We start from the raw sequence: 21,209 nt of genomic DNA, 5'->3' as shown, positions 1-21,209 counted from the left end.
ATACATTTTAAGTAAACAGCATATTCAAAAGCTGCAGTGTAACATCGCCATCTGTTGGCTGAAGAATGACACCAGGAAATATTTTGGAATTCCAAACTGCAGCCTTTACAAAACAAGACACATGTGATGAACAGTTATATAAAAACAATTGTCGCCAGAACTATTAAAGACACCACATTTGTTTTATCTCAAACTTCAAGTGACAGATTAATAGCCATATAACGTGAATACGTGGATGTCTTCTTATAAAACCCCAATCCCCATAAACCCTTGGCGTGCCGTACGCTATTGCGTCATGGCGTAACGCCATTGGCCAAGTCCTGTTGAGTCGGCCATATTGGATTTTCAAGTCTGCTTTACTACGAGCAAATCGGCAGGCTCTTGGAATATATTTAAATTTGAGCTAAATTTCACCTGTAACAGCAGCGCCAGAGCCTGGCATTGCACCCGAGAGCCCGCTGTTTGTGGACGGGACGCTGTCTGTGTATTTCGTGGGGTAAAATGAGTCCCACAGACGCCAAACGCGGAGCAAAGCGCAGGAAGAATAAGCGGGGCGGCGGCGCAGGGAAGGCCGGAGCTCCGCCAACACCCTCTAGCAGCGTAGCTCACGGAGACCCTAGCACTATCCCCAGCATTAATGGAGAGGTGAGTACGGGCTGTGGCGTACGGGGCTGTTGGTGGTGCATCGGAACTCAACTATGGTGCCGTTAAGTCCAGATCTCCAGATGTTTGGGGCCTTATAATGGCTCCTGTAGTTGATCTCACATTTACACGCAGCCTGAACATTGCTGGTGTCAAGCTTGAATTGTAAATAATTCGTCATGTGACCACGGGAAAGGAAGCGTGGACACATGTGTAAAACTCATTAAGAGTGATTTAATCCTTCATAACAGTCTGTAGATTCCAAAGTTTGTGGTTGTGTCACTCGGGGTTATGTCAAGCTAACTTGTCAACTGAAGTCCAGGGCTAGTTGACACAGTTATAGTGTGTGTTATGTTCTCTATAGTTAAACCAATACGTTAATTTCCTACTATATCTAAAGATTTTTATGCTCCACAGTTCACCGTATGTTTCCATGTTGATAGACTGACCGGATGCTAACAGCCCATCTTGTGTTTTGGTATTGACGATTTGTTGCATTGCTAAGTGGCTAAATAAACAATTCGACTTAGAGGAGTATAGCCACTCTTTATGTAAAACCATTTTATTGGGTTATTGATATCACGTGTGTGTAATGGTTGCCCTTGTGCACACTAGCAATATTCATATTTCAAGTACGAACAAACAGGAAGTAGGTGTGAATATCAACAAACCCCTTTAATAGGTCTGTCATTGGTTTAGAAACGGGTCTTTGTGCAACATTTTGGCTCTAGACATAACAAAGGTGATCTGACTTACCATTGCCTAGTTTGTTGTCACTATAAAAACTACCTGCAACCACACAGCGTAAACATTCACAGGAATATACACTTATGCTTTTACACTAAGAAATATGCTTTTAGTTGTTACAGTTATGTTGTTCACTTGATTGTCTGTTAAAGCACTGAAAGTGTCTGGGAATTAATAGGCCACTCAGGGTCCGGTGTGCTCGGCTTTGTCAGACACTTATTCGTTCTGGTAGTAGGCCTCTGTTACCAAGGAGACCACATCTGTAGCTTAACAAGATTATCAGTCCGTGTTGACAGAGACCGCTTCTTGACCGGACTGAATCATGGATTTCATTCAAAGTGAACTGAACAGACCTGGGTTAATGCCGTTTCAGTATCCAGCGGACCCAACATTGTGTGTATACATTGAAGTTGTCTAGTTGAATTCAAAGCTTATTGGAAGAAAAACACGTTTGGAGAAGAGTGTGGCAGCTGTCTGTATAATTATTAGTTTGCCGTGCTTGTGGAGTGCATAAACCGCTTTGGTTGACAAACTGTACAGTAGATTACAGCAGCTTCACCTCAATGATGTAGCCCAAGGTTTCATTCTCCGACAGGTTTATTGTTAAAATAAGCAAGTACACAAGACGTCACATTCCCAATAAAATTGGTTAGATGTTTCATTTTTGTGCCACCAGAAAACGCTTATTTCAAATTGGCTTTCTGAACAGTCCCCCATTTGTCACTGGTCTAGAATGCAGATTGTCCAACCTCACACTCCCCCATTGGTGGTCAGTGGGTTGGCAGGTGTGCTCAAACAAACATTGTTTAGCAATGATAGCACCACATTGGTTACACTATGGAAAATCATTCATCAAATGGCTCTTAGTTTCTCTCCATGCTTCAGCTTTAAAGCATTAAGAGACTTTCAAGAAAAGTCTTTGAATAAAGCTCTGATTTTATTTTTGCGGAAACAGTTTAAACAAGCATAACAAGGTTTATTGAATAACTGATAACCCGTCTGATATTTATGGCTGCCATGTTGAGATGACATGGCCAGTAGGGCTGTTCAATCGCATGCCGAATAAAATGTTTGTGTTTACATGATGTGTCTGTTAACTAAATCATTTTGTATTTATAAACACATACACATGAACAAAGAAAAATGAATAAATATGTATATGAAATGTACATTATATATAAATGCAAATAAATATATACTTGCAAATATCTTTTCCCAAGATATACATGTTTTTTTATTAGGGCTGTAAAACGATTAAATGCATCCAGAATAAAAGTCCGTAATATATGTCTGTGTACTTTGCATATTCATTTTGTATTAATAAACACAAAAACATACACATACATGTGCATATGTTTAGATGTATTTACATATATATATTTACCAAGAATTGAAATAAAAAATAAATGTTTAGGTTTTACTTTCATAATTTTCTTAAATATATGCATGTATGTTGTAGTGTGTATAAATAAAAAAAAGAATATGCAAAGTACACCGACATGTAATCACAAATTTATATTCTGGTTGAGATTAATCGCGATAAATCATTTGACAGCCCTATTGTTAATACAAAATAAATATGCACAGATATACATTTTGTAAACACACATTTTTATTGCGATGGGATTAATCGCGATTAATTGTTGAACAGCCCTAAGGCCGGCCTAACACTACTGACTTAGAATTACTACTATGACTTTAGTATTTCCCTCTTCCTCTCATTAAATAAATTATTGATGGATGATATTGCATGCTGCAATTTTCACTGACCCCGAAAACTATTGCAATTTATGTTTCCCTGCATACATTATCGTGGCTTGATAGTCCTCTCAAAATTCAACAGAAATTTTACTTTGCACCTGGCTGCAAAGCGCATTTACTTGCAATCTGACGGCTATAGTAAATTTAGGTTGTGTTGTTTGAGCTCTGAGCTGGAGAGGTCTACAACATTCTTTCTGCAATTCCCTTGATACAGGGACGAGTTGATTTTATGACATTTTCTCCTTCAGGTTCCATTGAATGGCGCACCACAGTTTTCAGAAGGGCCTGTAAATGCTGATTTCTCAGGAGTCCTTCAGGTAAACAGGCAAATCACCTGAAGTATTGTGACACATTTGCAGTTCCTCTGTATGGCAGCACAGCTGTGATGTTCTGAAAGACTGCTCTGCTGAATGTCGAGTCTGTTTTGAAGCGTTTCACTCGGTGTCATTTAATGTGTTACCTTATTGATCTGTACTAGATGTGTATTAATGTAATCTGAGAATATTTCCACAAGCGTTTCGCCTCACAAGCTCTAAACATTGGCCTGTCCTTTTTCTTACCTGCTTAGACCCCATTCACTTTCGGTGTGAACCAGAGGGCCCCTTACACCACAGGTGACCGTTGTCTGCTATGTCGCAGCGAACGCAAAGACACTCAGGACGTGGGAGGATCACAGAATGGACCAACCCAATCGCCCAAATCTTCCAACGCCCTTCAGCTGCCTCTGTATGTCTGCTCCGACTGCAAGCGAACCGTGGAGAAGGACGACCGCCAGCCACCCCTCGACCAGTCTCTGTTGGTACGTCCCTTTAGCCTCCAACACCGGCATGTCTCTCCTCTGCCTCCAGTTAGTAGAATTAGACAAATTATGATTGTGAATTGGCGTAATAAGTCTGGGTTGTGTTTGTTTTTGGATGAGTCACATGAGTCTCCTTTTTTTAAGTGTGATTGTCATGCGGGTAAAATATGTATGGGTTATGTTTTTCTAACAGTAGAACCAATTTTGTGTTTTCTCTGCACCTGGGATAGACAGCTGTTTAATTTTCACAGCACGTGGATTGCAGATGGAATCAGGCAGATGCATGTCTTTTTTTCTTTGAAAGTTTTTATTTAATTGCAAGTACCATTTGCTGAAGTTTTGGATGTGACTTTGGGACTCATGTATTCCACACAATTCAGGAATTCTGACACCTTGAAAATAACAAATATAACAACTGTTTATTAGGAAGCTGTATGATAATGTCAGAATTTACCCTTTTTTGTTTTTCAGTGACTGTTAAACACAGCTTGTACAATAATTGGCCTAATACAACATTGTATTGTTGAATCATGACACAGGCATATGTGATGGTAATGATGTAAATATAGATATGGGTAGGTTCATCTCAACTTAGCTGTGCTGTGGGATCATTGCTTATGTGTAGAGCACAAAATAAGATATTTTAAAGAATCTTGGTAACAAACAACTGTTGGTCCCCATTGACTTGCATTGTATTTGTTTCGATGCAGTAGAAGTCGATAGAGACCAATGGTTGTTTTATATATATATATATATATATATATATATATATATATATATATGTATGTTACCAATATTCTTAAAAATAATGAAATTTTCTGGAAACAACATCGGGACCTGTCCATCTTTTCTGATTGTCTTTATACTGTAGTACTTTATGACACTGCTTCGAACATTGTACAATACAGTGAAGGAAATCATTATTTGACCTGCTGATTTTGTAAGTTTGTCTGCTTACAAAGAAATGAAGGGTCTATAATTTTTATGGTTTTTAACTTATAGAGACAGAATAAAAAAAATCATGGGGGAAATATAAAGGTTTTAAATCGAGTTGCATTTCCCCAAGCAAAACATAACTTTGTACATGGTTGAGAAACCCTTGTTGGCAATCACAGAGGTCAGACATTTCTGATAGTTGGTCACCATGTTTGAACATGTGTCAGGATGCAAAAACTCCTCTGTAAATCTTTAAGGTTTCTTGGCTGTTGCTCAGCAAATTGGTGTTTTAGCCTACTCCTTCACAGCCACTCTTTGGTTGTCTTTGCAGTATGTTTTGGGTCTTTGTCATGTAAAAGTCACTAGGGCTGCAACAACGAATCGATAAAATCGATAAAAATCGATTATTAAAAATGTTGGCAACGAATTTCATTATCGATTCGTTGTATCGCGCGACTATAACGCGCGCCGCATGTTTGAGTGGCGTGAGCGTGGCGTTTCTGTTGCGTGTCAGCTCTGTGGCGGCTGCGTCGTGTTTTCTGTATCTTTGCACACCAGCACCGTGCCTGACGCGGCGCTGGCGCGCTGCTGCTGCTATAGGTGACATAGATAGAGGGAGGCCGCCGACAGACAAGGGTCTTGTATTCACGACAAGTTTAAACTTTTTTCACATAACCTACACCTTCCAAAATCTGAAAAATGAGTAAGTAGGCTGTCTGTTTATTTAAATAACATTTCCAAATGTTTTGTAGCTTTATTACCTGATGTTGGACCGTCACTCAGATGACACACTAGACTACGTTGTTATTGTAATGTGTCATATTTTTTTCCATTTTTAATCACATTGTTAAGAGCATAAAAAACAAAAATAATTCAGTCACCAATACATTTTGGGGTTTAATACGAACCACAATTCGTATTAAGATGATTCTCAGATATGTTATTAAAGATGTAACGTAATCAATTGATGCACGAGTTTACTTTATGCAATATGTGTTTAAGATGGACATAAATTAATATTCCCATTCAATGCAATGTATCTTTTCATTGGATATAGCCTAAGCATTTTCTTGGAGGAAGATTTTATGGAAAAAAGTAGTTAATTGGAGTATTCATTTGCAACATTTTAGTAATAATATCTCATACTTAATAGGAATATTAATGTATAATTTATTTCAATATTCACTTGTTGTTTCTCCAAAAATGCATTATAAACATGATTTAAGTCCTGATGTTTTCTACAGTGGACATGAAAACCCCGTAACGTGCAGATGTTGGTTTAATGAAATTCAATTTGAAAATACGTTCAAATAAATTATGATTAGCTTTCAAACATCAAAATGGCATTCATTAATATGTATTCGTGTACAAAATTACATATAAACATCTTTTCCTATTCTATTTTGCCTGGAAACGCTTCCAACACGCTTGCGTGTCTCGTGAAAAATAGGCGTCGATTCAATTCCTAGCATGCACGCGTTTTCCGTGCGGCTCGTCTCACGCAGGCAGTGTGCAAGCTCTAACCTGTTAACATGGGAGCCGATTTAAAAACGGTCACGCCAGGCTTCTGAGACGCTCACGCCACGCATCTAGTGTGTCACAGGACTAAAAAAAGTTGATCGCGCCGCGCAGCATAGCGGAGAAAAAATAAATTAAAAAAGCAGAGCGGAGGTAGAGGAAAGACCATCAGAGAGACCCGAAAAAAACAGCAAACCATGAGAGGCTTCTTGATGGGAAATGCATCATGTAAACCACAGCAAGCTGTAATAATAATATAATAAGTAATAATAAAGCTTTTGAAATATGTTTTGCAATGTCAGTTCTATTTTTCAATAAAGGGTTGAAAATGAATGCTTTTAAAAAATTGTATCCGATTCATCGATTAATCGAACAAATAATCGACAGATTAATCGATTATTAAAATAATCGTTAGTTGCAGCTCTAAAAGTCACATCCACGACCCATCTTCATTGATCTAGTTAAGGGGAGGAAGTTCTCGTCCAAGATTTTACGTTACATGGGCTCGTCCCTCAGCCCCACAATGCGGTGAAGTCATTCTGTATCCATAGCAGAGAAAAAGGTCAAAAGCGTAATGTTTCCAACACTGTGCATCTCTGTAGGGATGGTGTCCTTGGGGTCATAGTCAGCATTTCTCTCTGTAACACGGTTTAACAAAAGGAAGGAAGGAGGTGGGAACTGACGAACGTAAAAGACTTTTAATATAAAAGTCTCTCAAGGTCGTCTGCCGGCCATACAAACATACTAAAACACAACATTAATTCCAGGACTGGTCCTCTCTCATCCTTGCCTGTTGTCGCTCCTCTCTTATGTTTAAGGAGCTCCTCCGTGAGAGATGCGAGACCGGTGCAAGCTCAGCTGACGCTCGTTATCACTCACGTCACCGGCCTCGCACCGTTCCCTCACGGCTCTTGTCCCGCCCTGCTCGCCACAATCTCCCTCCAAAAACAGGAGTCAATTTTGGTCTCGCATCACTTTCTCCAAAGCCTTATTTTGATGTTCATTGTCAAACTTCAGACGAGCCAGGCGGGCCTTCCTGGGCAGTAGGACCTTGCGGGTGCTTCAGGACTTCAATCTATTGTGGCATAGCGTTTAACCAATGGTTTGCTTGCTAACTGTGGTCCCAACTGTCGTAGTTCTGGGCTGATCTTTAACCTTTCTCGTGATCATCCTTACCCCATTGGGGAAGTCTTGCAGGGAGCTACTGACCAAGGACAATTTAAAGTTATGTAGTATTTCTTCTATTTCCAAATAATCACACCAACAGTTGCCTCCTTCTCACCAAGCTTCTGTCTGTAGCCTATTCAAGGTTTGTTGAGGTCTACAATCTTGTCCCTGACATCCTTTGAAACCTATTTGGTCTTGACCATGGTGGTGGAGAGTTTGAAATGGAAGATCTTTTATATACATAACAAGCTGAGTACTTTCTTAAAGTGACAGGACTAATCTGTGGTCCATATAGGCACATAACCAATCTGTGGAGCCAGAATTCTTGCTTGTTGGTAGGGGATCAAATATTTATTCACTGACTGTCTCTTATCAGTTAAAATAAACCTACCATAAAAATTCTAGACCCCTCATTTCTTTGTTAGCAGGCAAACTTACAAAATCAGCAGGGGCTCAAATCATTATTTCCCTCACTGTATTTATGTTTAATTAATGCAAAGTATTCTGGCGTTTGTTTTATTAAAGTAAAGGAGTATTGATGTTCAAAGGAAGCCGCAAAAGAAGTCTGTTTTTGAGATACCTTATTATCTTCTTCAGAATCAGGACTTCTTATTGCACATGCCGATGGGTAACGGAGGTTTGTATCAGGAGCCCATGGGGTCCGGCGGGAGACTTGCTGTCGGAGCTCCTACACTACCTGCACCAGATCTCAGTTCTCCCCTCACCACAGACACAGTGTGCAGCTGTGAGGCCTGTTATGAGCGGAGGTGAGTCATCCATCCATCAGCCATCATGTTTTCAGGTCACACAACCATGAAATGTTCTATCCTGATTCAGAGATTTGAGGTCTCATATTTCTTTCTCAAACTGCATTGGTTTCATTTCATTGGTCAGGGAGATCACTGCTGAGTCTGAGCGGGAGTCACAACAGCTGCAGAATCACTGGTCTGAGGTGAGATACCTGGTCAGGTGCATTTACCGTCAAACTGGAACTCCACTGGCTGATGATCAGGATCAGCCTCTGGACCGTGACAAAGATAGCATGAAGGAGCTTGTTGACAGGTAACGTTGAGAAACAGGCAGAGTTCTCCAAATAAACAATGAAACCAGGTGTTGAACTTAAATGAATTTGCTGTTCTTGGGCATTATTCAGGCTTTGCGAGAAGGATCCGTACCAGCTGTACCAGCGTCTGGAGCAGCAGGCAAGAGAGTACGTGTTAGAGATGAAGGTGCGGTTACTGAAGCATCTGTCCGCAGGCTCCAAGGCGACTATGGCCGTGGCTCAGGGTCCTCCACAGGCCTACCAGTTCATCTCGCTGCTGCTCGAGGAATACAATGCTCTCTGCCAGGCTGCCCGCACCATCAGCAGCTTCCTGCTCACCCTGGTATGTCGATGATAATAATAACCATCTTAATGATAAAGACATTTACATTTACACAATTAGCAGACGCTTTTATCCAAAATGACTTACAAATGGGGTAAGCAATTGGAACAACGTAAGGACAAGCTTAAGTGCAGTAATAGCCTGCCACAGAAGACCTTGTCCTTGTAACTGACCTTCGCTGTTTTTCTTACGCAGGAGAACGAGCATCTGCAGAAGTTCCAAGTTACATGGGAGCTCCACAATAAACACCTTTTTGAGAACCTGGTGTTCTCTGAACCCATCCTGCACAACAGTCTACCTGCCTTAGTGGCCCAGCTAAGGTACAATCTTCTTTGATTCACAAAACTCCACTTACAATATCTTAAAGGGGTGCTTCCATTATTGTGTTTTCTTTTTTATTAGGCAGTGCACGACATCCCATGATTCATACAGTGAGGATATGTACCGTATTCTACTGGAGAGATACCACCAGCTGGACCAGGAGATGAGTGCAGTGGCTCTAGAATGGCTGGAGTGTGAAAAGAGGATTGACGACTATGTGGATGAACAGGCATGTTTCTTTTCAGATAGTTTCTGATCGTCTTTGTCAACTTAGATCCATTAAAGGTGCAGTGTGTAATTTTCAGGAGGATCTATTGACAGACATGCAATATAATATACATAACTATGTCTTCAGAGGTGTGTTAAGACCTTACACAATGAAGCGTTATGTTTTTCTTAGAATGAGCTTTTTCTATCTACATACACGGCAGGACCTCTTACATGGAATTCTCCATGTCGTATCTACATTTTGACTTTATCTGACAAACAGCTCTACAGAGCATGGTTCGAAAATACGTTATGTCCTTTGGCGGCCGTAGTGCTTCGAATGTGAGGGGTGGAGTGAGCCGTTGGTTGCTATTCGCAACCTCACCACTAGATGCTGCTAAAATCTCCTCATTGCTCCTTTAATGTTAACCTAGCCTTATTGTATGTCTTCGGAGTCTCTGAAAGCTTGCTTCTAATAGCTATTTGTTTACAGTTGCTTTTCAAGGTCGAAGGTCAGAATCTTACAAATCAAAGGACAGAACCGCACAAGTCTTTAATTAATAGAAATGTAAGTCACATCACAATTCATTTAGTCATATTATTTGTGTTTATCCGTGGGTTGTTCCTTGAGGAGAATTTATGTACTAACTGACTTTCTCCACTTTTCCAGATGTCTTTAAGAACAAAGCAGCGGATGCTCAAAGAAGATGCAGAGATTTTCAAACAGAAAAGATTTTTTGAAGAGCAGGTAATATTTCTTCTGAAAATGTCATCTTAATGCCCGATTCACACATACTCCGTTAGCAGTGCGTATGCGGTACGTAGACCAACACGTATGCAGTATGGATCCATCATGCGCCATTGTGCTTTCACACATACTATGTTTGTAGCAAGCATATTATCTGTAGTTTTGATGTTAGGATGGTACTTTAAAACACTTGTGAAGTTTTATTAGCCTAGCCTATTAAAAGAGTTTCAAAATAACTTCTCATCCATTTCAGTGGCCGATGAAACTGCCTCCCATGCGTTTTCTTTAGCATTCATGTTTTTATTAAAACAGCCCTGGGGGTCATAAGTCACTCCGTATTTCGCCTTCCTCAATATTTAGCCGAGTGTCATCCATCGCGCTGCTGCAGTCTTGCTGTGTGTTCACATAGAGCGCAAATGAGGCGTCAAAAACGCGCTATTCGCGATTAGTAGGACGCTTGAACATTTTGTGTTTACTTGCTTCATTCGCTCTTGAAATTCGCTTCATTCGCGTCATTCGCTTCATTCGCGCGTGAAATTCGTGTCATTTGCGCTATTCGCGTCATTCGCGAGTGAAATTCGCTTCAGGAAAATGTTTTTACAACTTACGGACCTCCTCACTCACTTTCTTCCAAGCAAGACCCTTTTTATTCCTATTTTTATAAAAAATATGAACACGTATCATATAGCTCCGGGTGTCCACACACTGAGATGATTAGCTTGTCCTCCATTTTATATTTCTGCCTCTGCTCTCTACGTCACTACTAGAGCAGGCTCCTGATTGGCTATTCGTGCCATTCGCGGCACCTCATTCGCGCTATTCGCACCGCAAGTGCGTCTATCGCGTCTTTGCATTGACTTAACATGTAAATCACTCGCGCTTGACGCCTCATTCGCGCTCTATGTGAACACACAGTTGTACTTTCACCTGTTTGTCACCTTCCGCATGCAGTATAAACACTGTAGAACATTTTAATCGGATTAATTATTTATGCAACTCCTAGTAAGTGTTTTGCTTTTATTGCTTATTTAAACAAATAACATAAAAAATTGTAGTAAGCTTAATTTATATGCATTTACTGTATTTTTGTGTCAATTAGTGTTCATTTTGAGCATGACACATGTGCTATCGCTTTAAATCAGTCTGTGCTTTACAGCAAAAATAGTCTTGATGCTTAAACGATCACTGCACTGACGCACCTCATCTGCAACAGACGGACCAAACCGCATCATCATGCTGTGTCAATGATCTAATCAATCAACATGGGAAAGTTAAAAAACAATATGCAACGCATACGCGCTGCACATGGAGTATGTGTGAAATAGGCGTAAGCCCTAAATAGAACATGAATGAGGGTTAATGGAATTGCCTACAATAAAAGTTTTTAATAAACTATTAAAAAACAAAATAGTTTAATGTAATATTTAGTGTTTCTGATCAACAAGAATAGTTGCTTGTTCAGGAACCATACCTTTAAAATATATTATTCATAAATATTTACTATTATTAATATGTTTTACTGTTAGCTCATAATTATGATGAATGATGAAGATAATTTTCTCCAATGGGGATGTCACATGGAACTTTCCTCTTTCTCTAGTCTTCTATACCTATTAAAGGAAATTCTTAATGTTCTTTGTAAAACCAGTTTTAAGGTCAGAGCCATTGTCTAATGGTTGGCCACAGCTTTCCTGTAGTGCAATTTGTAGACAAGGTCCCAGTAAGGTCAATGGTTCAGTTTCCAGGGCAAGGACATACACATAAAATGTATAGCGTAAATGCACTGTAAGTCTTTTTGGATGAAGAATCTGGCGAATGTGTTCGTTTAATTTAATGTTAGCTCACATTGAGCTTTAGTGCTCATGCTGTGATTTTGGCTTTGGTATTAGAATACAAATTGCATTCCCCTAAAATGTGCAATCTTGTTTTATGTGTAATTTTACAGTTCTTATCAAATAGTAAGAAGTCTCTGGGTGGCGACAGTAAGTTCACAGACACCGTGAAACAGATGTTGTCCTCCAGGCTGAGCATTCCAGACTGTCCCAACTGCAACTATCGACGGAGGTACATTTACTTTTTTTAAAGGCACCCTAACCCAGCCCTTTTACAAAATTGTCCACAGAATGTGTCTGTGAAGTTTCAGTTAAAAATACACCACAGATCTTTTATTATACTGTGCCCTACATGTCCAATTTTGCCTGTCAGGAAAAACAGGCTGTTTTGCTGTGTGTCTCTTTAAATGCAAATGAGCTGCTGGTCTCCGCCCTCTTTCCAGCAGAAAGCGCAAGGCTGTGTGAGTTGTTGTTTCCAGTAACAATAAAACTGAAGAGAATGGTCATTAAGCGAATGAGAAACAATGTCTCGTATCCGACACATTGCTCTCATAAGTGAAAGTTAACATGATAAACGCACCTGCACAAAATTGTAATATGTTGCAGTAGCTGGGTGATAAAACATCCACCCATATATTTGTGCACAATAAACAACCAGTAACTTATTTTATTATGACTTTTTGGTGTTTTGTGGATCTTTTGAATACATTTTCGGACTGCTGGTCTTGGGCTCAACTCGGTCTCAGCCTGCCTTGGTTGCGGCCCATCACAGTCTTTGTCTCGGCTTTAGTGGTCTCGACTACAACACTACTTCAAAGGCTCAGATGTGGGGAGATAATGAAGACTTATGTTCAGTCTTGCATCCAACAAGAAAACACCTTGTTTGTTTACAAAACATCCTTGTAGCTCACTGTAAGTACTCCAGCGTGAAAACAATGGCGGACATTGTACAACTCAATGAGGGCATAGACGGCAGAGTCCATCAGCAGTCATGGGCAGGGCTTAGCCAATGTGACTTCAGGTTACTGAGAATTGCCAACAGCTCGTTCAATAGTACAGTTGAGGTTTATTGGGCAGAGGTTGGCCTAACTTTTTACGAACAGGCACGTAAAGAATCTTTCATAATCAATTTTTACCCGTTACTATAGTGCAAGGTGATGTTACGTGCTAAAATAATAATTATATACAAATGTTTATAATCCTATGTCAAGTCAGTAACAAAGACAGGTGCTTGTAAACACTGTTTTGTACTCATTCATTCAAGTAACTTTAAGCTGCTGTTTGCTTATGAATGTGCTGCTTCTGCCCCACATTGAATAGAAAAGACGCAGAGAGACATTTTTTCACTTCAGTGTTTCCCCTACCAGCCCCTCCAACGGCATGAAATAAGTATTTGATACAATAGAAAAATAGGACTTAATATTTGGTACAGAATCCTTTGTTTACAATTACAGAGGTCAGTTATTTCCTGTAGTTCTTCTGTAGGTTTGCACACACTGCAGCAGGGATTTTGGCCCACTCTTCCATACAGGTCTTCTCCAGATGTTTCAGGTTTTGGGGCTGTCGCTGGGCAACACAGACTTTCAGCTCCATCCATAGAATATCTATTGGGTTCAGTTCTGGAGACTGGCTAGGCCACTCTAGGACCTTGCTGTCTATTTGGGGTCACCCAGACACGACTGATCTTCAATGCTCTTACTGAGGGAAGGAGGTTGTTGCCCAAAATCTCGCGATACATGGCCCCATCCATCCTCCCCTCAATTCGGTGCAGTTGTCCTTTCCCCTTTGTAAAAAAGCACCCCGAAGCATGATGTTTTACCCCCATCCTTGGGATGGTGTTCTTGGGATCGTACTCATCCTTCTTGTACTCATCCTTCTCCACCAAATGTCCATAGAGAAAATATACAGCTTTCCTCCGGTCACTTACGAACACGTTCTCATGAAAGGAAATGATTGGATGCTTCCAACTTGACATAAAGGGGAATTACAAATTGCCCTCATTGTAATCCATCAAAATGACGGACGGCCTTCAGATTTTTCTGTCACTGGTTAAAAGAATTGTCAGTGACAGCGAATTTACAGTTAACGCGTCCTCTGTAATTGGGATTTAAAAATAAATGAATGGGTGTATTTTAATTATTCTAAGGTGGTTGGTTCTGTACACACACTCCTGACACACAAACTACATTTAAAAGTGCATTTTCTGGATAAGGGTGCCTTTAAGTAATTCTGTGGTAAAAACATACACCCCTGTCATTGCATTCATAATTGTAATAGATTGTATTTATTTCTAGGTGCACCTGTGACGACTGCAGCCTATCTCACATCCTCACCTGTGGCATCATGGATGCTCCAATGGCAGAGGACCTGCATTTAAAGGTGCCTCTACAGGCGGAGCCTCCCTGCGACTACCTGTCAGTTCATCCACACAGCATGTCATCGGGCAGCTCAGGGTCCGGTTCAGCCCCAGGCTCGCCTATTACCATTCAGCAGCATCCACGCCTCATCCTGCCACGGGGTGGCACTACCACATTGTGAGTTACAACAATTTTATGTTTCTCAATGTGACGGTTGGCCGACTATCCTAAAAGTCCTTGTTTCGGGACAGTTTCCATAAATGGGTTTAAAACCGTTGCGTGTCTATTTAATTGTAATGTAGCATTTACATTGTAATGTACTTTTTAAGTTTGAATGTTTTACAATTAGATTTAACCCATTCTTATTTGGCACAATGCAAGTGTTTATTTTGATGCTGTGTAACTTCCTTTTACGAGAAACATTTTATACTCTGTCAAGTGTTTTCAACAAGACAGTTGCAACAAGCTACAAGACATTGTTGCAACAAACAATAAGGACTTTTATTTAATATTAATAAAGTACTTGTGTAACAGTAATACACCGCTTGTGAGCAGTATTGCAAGCAGAAACTGAATATGGGTCAGATTAAGCAAAAAACAGTTATTATTATAGTCATTTCTGTCTTTATGATTTTAATGACTTCATCTTGTACTTCCCTGCTGAGCTCATTCAGTTTCTGTTTTTCAATAACAGTGTCATAAATCTGGAATGGCTGAGTCATTTGATTTCTTTTGTTTACTTGCTTACGCCTTTTCCACCTCTGTGTTAGTGATGATGAAGTTCCTCCGTTGTCTGCCATCTATCCTCTAAGTGGGTATGAGGACCCTGCGGTGATGGCCAGCATTAATGGCATTCACAGCAAACTTGGTGGAGGAGAGGAAAGCATGACTCTCAAAGACAAAGTAAGTGCCAGCATGTACAGAACATTTCAATAAGACTTTAAATATGAAATTTGGAATGTAAGACTCTCTTATTCTCCCAGTCGCCACGAGGTAGCAGCAGCAGTAGCAGTTCCTCTGAAGGTGATGAGGAGGAGGGGGAAAGTGGTGGGGAACCCCTAGGCCAGAAGGGGGCACTTTCTGGTGGAAAGAATGACTGTCCACCACCATCATATCCTCACACACAGGTAAAGGGCCAGTGCTGGACTTTAATTCTGCATTTTAAAGTCAGAAGTGGGAATGTTTTAGAGTCACACAACCCAACACGAAACCTGCATGTCATATGGAATGACATACATAGTCACATTGTCACTTAAACATTTCGTTGATCTACCACCAATTCTTAAAATGTTGGTATATTGTGATAATTTGTATGTATTATATAATAATATGAGTGACAGAATGTTAAACTGATTAATACGTTTCTTTAATTAGATGGAGCAGGTACATCATCCATGCGAGTGTCACATGTGTAATCAGGGCTCTGGAGACTGTAGCCCATCCGGCCTAGGCTCCAACTGTCTACCTACCAGCAGGCTGCATGCGGGGGGTCACCAGTTCTTCTCCGACAAGACGGCAACCCACTCCGCCCTCCACCTGTACCCCCACATCCACGGTCATCTCCCATTACACAACCTCTCCCACCTGCCCAGACCACTGCTGCCTACTCTTTACTCCCCCCCTCCGCTTACACACAGCAAGGTTAGAGAAAAGCACAAAAACACCGAAAATTCCCTCTAGACGGTTTCATCAGATGCACGTGTCTGGCCCAAAGTTAACTTTCACTCTGTGTTTGGTTATTATATATCAAATCAATTTATATTCATATTTATTTATATTCATATTTTAATTAAACCTTCTCAGCAGTTATATATTCTTTGCGGAGGTCTACAGGAATTTCACTTTATTTATGTTCTTGCTGCCGTAACCATCTTGGTGATTATTGTGCCACAAGGTGGCGGTGTGTATTAAAGTCTTAGAAAAGGACACAGGTGCAATCATTTCACTTCCTACTGGGCACGTCCCGCTTCACACCACTCCAGCACCAACTCCACTACACGGATTGATTATCTCAAACTATTATATAATTCCACCACCAGCGTCATCTATTTTTGATTCTGCATTTTTGGGGTGAAACCTTTTAGATTGACTTACCTTGATGTAAGGAAATGATCTTTCGTTTTCTCCATGACTTCTCTAGACGCTCCCTTCCACCCCCACATCCAATCACACAGGCGGAAAGCAGCAAGGGTTCAATCCCACCTTACCCGAGCACATCTACCAGAGCTGCTTCAGCACAACAGGGGACTGGAATGGCTCTTTGCCGTGTCCCTCGCTCAAGCTAGAGAACCTCTGGGACACGCACATGATGAAGAACTGGAACCCATCTGTGCTGTTGCAAGAGCCTTTACCTGGTTGGTTGTAGCGCTCAACTGTAATCTTCCTGTTGTCACTCTCCCACTTTCAGCTAAATCTTATCCGTCAACCAGCTAGATAATGTTAACCTTGTTGACATGTTTACATCAGTAACGTTCTTTTCTGTATAGGTGACATGCTGGGCCCCCCCCTTCCCGACGTTCCCCTTCTCTCCCCTTGTCTAGACCCCACTGTCAACCCTCACCATACCCCAGATGGCAAAGAGAAGAAGAATAGTGCAAAGAAGAAGTGTCTCTTCAACTACCAAGATGCCTTCATGGAGGCCAGTGAAGGAGTGATGGCCACTTCCTCTGCTGTCTCCTCTGTGTCCAGTACCACCACCACTGTCCAGTCAAGTAATGATCACATGAACAACGTTCATATTTAATACGTCGTTTAAGTAGATCATTTTGTCCTTATTTAAGAAATGTAAGGTATATCTTGACAATCTCTTGTATTCATAGCCCTTTTATAATAGTTGTATTGATCTGAATAGCGTTTTATAGTTTTATTTATTTATTTATTTATTACTTATCTGTTTAATTAACTACAAAGCAGCTTTGATGCAGCCTAAAGCAAAAAAGTTCCTGCCCTTGCATAACAATGACATTTTCAGATTTTCTCTCTATATTTCTAATTTTTTGTTCTCTTTGTTTTCTTCAGATGATGTTTTCCATAATTTAGGTAAAGAAGACCATAGACATCCCCCTCCTGTTGCTCCTAGAAATAGCCCTACCAGTCTGGCACCTCTCCCCCCTTTCAGTGGAACCTCGCATCCCTCGTCCCCCTGCACACACCTGCCCAGTATAGGCACCCAATCCTTCCCAAAGACTGTATCTCAGACTCCAGCTTTCATGGATGTCCATCCAGGTCTCTGCCTGTCAGCTAGTGATCAGCCAACTTCTCCGGGGGAGGGTCTAGTCAGTGGTCCAAATAGTGTGTGCAGGTTAGTCAACAATCGTAGTTTTTCTAAATATTTGCATCCACATGTGTAGTTTGAGGTGTAGGTCTGAGGTTGTCCATTTGCAAAGGCCATTTTAGGCCAGCAAGAATTTTGAGTTGTGAATGCCAGTTTATGCTAGTTGGTGCAGGTTTTGTGGTGGTGTCTTTGGTACACCACCCTTACCACCCTTTTTATAGCAAAGCTTAAACTCCCCATGAACCGGAAGTTGCGATGTTTTTACTTCTGTATTTTGTCGCATTTATAAATTAAATGGAATTTTTGAATGATAAAAATAATGGCCGTGGCTGTTGTCTTTCTCTGCGATTTGATTGGGTGTATAAAAACAGCCATTGCATTTTGAAATGGAACTGGCAGAAGACTGACAGTTGAAGGGGAGGAGTTATCGGATGCTCCACCCAAGCCGTCCAACATACGTAATTTAAGATGGATAGTCATTACAGGAAGTTGTAATTTTGTAATTGTAATTTTTTATTTCACAGGGATGTTAAATATCTGTTGTATATTTTACATTTAAATGTCCACCTCTTTGACTTTGTATGGAAAAAGCAGCATAATTATAGCAAGATTTATTTTTAGTGATCCTGATTGTGAGGGTCATCGCTGCGAGGGGAACGGAGGCTACGAGCAGCCATATGAAGGAGAGGATAGTCCAGATGATGACAGCAGCTCAGAACATAGCTCGTCCACCTCAACCTCCACCAATCAGAAAGAGGGAAAGTACTGTGACTGCTGCTACTGTGAATTCTTTGGTCATGGAGGGGTATGAAAACGTTCATGTGTACCCAAAATCTGTTTTCTATTACGACTTGTAAAACAAAACTGCATAAACACTTCCTGTACCCAGTTCTATTTATTTACCTATCACAGGCTTCAGGCAGTATAGTGTGTTGTAATTTGACATATCAGGAGCTTATTATTTCCTGTTTCCAAACCAGTTTTTCATGCACCAGTGCTTATGTAAATCAGCCCTTGAGATATAGCGAAACCAGTGTGCTACCAGTAACTGTTAATGATGTGTAATAACCTAATGATGTTCCCCAAGCTTATCATGCTTTTGTTCTTTGTGATACGAAGCCCCCCGCTGCACCCACCAGTAGGAACTATGCAGAGATGCGGGAAAAGTTGCGACTCCGGCTGACTAAGCGAAAAGAGGAACAGCCCAAGAAAGAAGAACTGCTGCTGGAGCGGGACGGTGTAGAGGACAATCGCAAGGTGGAGGACCTGCTCCAGTTCATCAACAGCGCAGATAACAAACAACCCAGCAGCTCCAAAGCAGCAAAACGTGCCCGCCACAAACAAAAGAAGGTAAACTTGTTTGTCTCATTGTAGGTGTATTCTGTGTAATTGGATACTGACTGACCTGATGGTGTGTTTGAGTGCAGCTGGAGGAGAAAGCTCGTCTAGAGGCCGAAGCTCGGGACTTGGAGGTACAGCATCAGATATTGAAGGAGCAGAGGAGGCGGCAGCAGGAGGAGGAGGAGGCAGCGCTAAAGCATGAGCTCCTCCGTTTACAGGAAATGCAGCAGTTGCGTGCATCCAAGAAAAAGAAAAAAGACAATAAAACCAAGGAGGCACCCAAGCCTGAGAATCCTCCTCTCGTTCCAACAACCAACAACCCTCAACCTCTTCGGCAGACAGCACAGAGCGTTTTGGAAAAGAACATGCGTAACGGCAAAACTCAGCTACTGCACAGTCTCATCCGTCTTAGTCCTCATATAGAACCCCAATCCCCCATCAGTGCTAAGAACGTTCCATCCCAGCATCCAAGCCCAAAGATCTGTAAAGAGAGGCCTTCGGAGTCTCCAATACTCCAGAATGGCACCTCGCCCCACCTAGTGCACAGCCTTATCAAGTCCAAACCCAAACAACAGACAAACAGCCCAAAAGCCAACGGTGAGGCCACCAAGAGGCCAGCAGAGACCTGCAAGACTCCAGAGCCTCCGAAAGCCTGCTCTGACACCAAAGCAAAGCAAAGAGCTTTGGAGGAGTCCGTAACCGAGCTCAAGAGGGAAGAGAGGAGTCATGGGAAAAAGCAGCATAATGGAGGAAAGGATGAGAGGAACTCTCCTGTTATTGAGTCTCTTGCTTTAGAACCTCCACAGCAGAATGGCAAAGTCCAAAACAACGAGTCTCCTCAGCCTAAAGGCAAAGCCAAGAAGAATAAAAAGAAAAAAGCAGACAAGATGAATTACTCGATAGGTGAGTGTTGTGAAATGCAGCTTTATCTGTCTGAATGATGAAAAAACGCATTGAACATGAAGTCAAAAGTTTTGTTTGTGTCCGACAGATGATGTGTTTCTGCCCAAAGACATTGATTTGGACAGCGTGGACATGGACGAGACTGAACGTGAAGTTGAATATTTCAAAAGGTGTGATCTAGTGGTGTTTCCTGTAATGTTTGGTAACGCATAAGAAGTTTTATTGATCTTGTTTTACCTTTCACAGGTTCTGCTTAGACTCTGCACGACAGACGAGACAGAGGTTGTCCATCAACTGGTCCAATTTTAGCTTGAAGAAGGCCACATTTGCTGCCCATTAATGGGTCTTCCTATCAACAGACTATGGTGGGAATCGATATGCGTTCCTCTGGCATCTTTCTTTCACGTTTCTACAGGCTGACCCCAGTGCTGCTACGCTTCAAATGCTCCTCCAGTCTACATTATCCATGCCGCCTTGCCTTTTCCGCATCGTTGTGGGTTTCACAAAGAACCCAAATGGGCTTATTCCTGCAGTACTTCTGGAGACAAAACAAAAGGAGCAAGTCAAAAAACAACCACAAAATGAATCGCTACTCTGAGTTTTCCCTTTGTTTTTCTTTTAAAAGCGTGTGTGCTTTTTGTCAGTGAGTGGGCCGTTTGTTTTAGGTCTGTATCATGTTCTGGGCTTTCTGAGGCCTTCACAGTTGTCAATATGCTGTATGTACATGAGAATGAAAGCGCTGCAGACGACATGCTTAAAGAAAAAAAATCAATGAGTTAAAAAATAGTATTTTTATTCAAATCAACTGTGGCTTTGCTCACCCGGAACTGCACTTCGTCACAGCTTCGTCAAGAGAATTATGACTGGATAGCATTCACTCCCAACATCGGGAGGCTGGCTAATACTTGACAACATTCACATCCGTTTCTCAGTTCAACTGTGTTCTTTTTCCTGTTTTTTTCCAACTTGTACGGAGCTTGTATCAGAATATGTTCAGAACGAAATTGAAAAGAACAATACTCACGCTATCAATCTGTTATAGAGTGTATATTGTATTAACACTGAAGCCAGACTGGCTACTTTTTAACATATTGTTAAGTAATATTAAAATCTTGTCTTTCTTTTTGAAAGATGGAATACAGTAGAGTGGCAGGAAATTTGAGTCTGTTGCATTTCTTTGCTATAAACGGGGGGGATATCTCACGGGGCTGGTCCCCCGGATATTAGGTCAATGCACCTTACCTTAGTCAATTAAGGGAAAGTACAAAATC

General features: G+C 41.1%; 1 protein-coding gene across 1 annotated transcript; it reads left to right on the top strand.

The window, feature by feature from the left end:
- The first annotated feature begins 272 nt into the window (after positions 1–272).
- fam193a (family with sequence similarity 193 member A) lies at positions 273–21,079 on the top strand. The gene is made up of 23 exons (XM_079462427.1): positions 273–645; positions 3,399–3,467; positions 3,719–3,949; positions 8,168–8,337; positions 8,465–8,632; positions 8,724–8,955; positions 9,151–9,275; positions 9,358–9,505; positions 9,977–10,051; positions 10,154–10,231; positions 12,177–12,295; positions 14,358–14,597; positions 15,191–15,323; positions 15,404–15,547; positions 15,795–16,061; positions 16,561–16,774; positions 16,907–17,131; positions 17,439–17,721; positions 18,316–18,499; positions 18,814–19,044; positions 19,122–19,938; positions 20,027–20,108; positions 20,185–21,079. Exons 1-23 carry the CDS (start codon positions 502–504, stop codon positions 20,276–20,278), a joined length of 4,473 nt encoding a protein of 1,490 aa, XP_079318553.1. The 5' UTR covers positions 273–501; the 3' UTR covers positions 20,279–21,079.
- The last annotated feature ends 130 nt before the right edge of the window (positions 21,080–21,209 follow it).

The sequence above is a fragment of the Barbatula barbatula genome (genome assembly GCF_947034865.1).
Source record: "Barbatula barbatula genome assembly, chromosome: 8".
Lineage (NCBI taxonomy): Eukaryota > Metazoa > Chordata > Actinopteri > Cypriniformes > Nemacheilidae > Barbatula > Barbatula barbatula.
This window is presented reverse-complemented; position numbering and strand designations above follow the sequence as displayed.

Excerpts from the sequence above, each read along its gene's own strand:
- fam193a (XM_079462427.1), top strand. The coding sequence starts at position 502 with ATGAGTCCCACAGACGCCAAACGCGGAGCAAAGCGCAGGAAGAATAAG. Across the intron at positions 14,598-15,190 it reads CGGGGTGGCACTACCACATT|TGATGATGAAGTTCCTCCGT; the intron begins GTGAGTTACAAC and ends CCTCTGTGTTAG. Across the intron at positions 15,324-15,403 it reads GCATGACTCTCAAAGACAAA|TCGCCACGAGGTAGCAGCAG; the intron begins GTAAGTGCCAGC and ends TTATTCTCCCAG.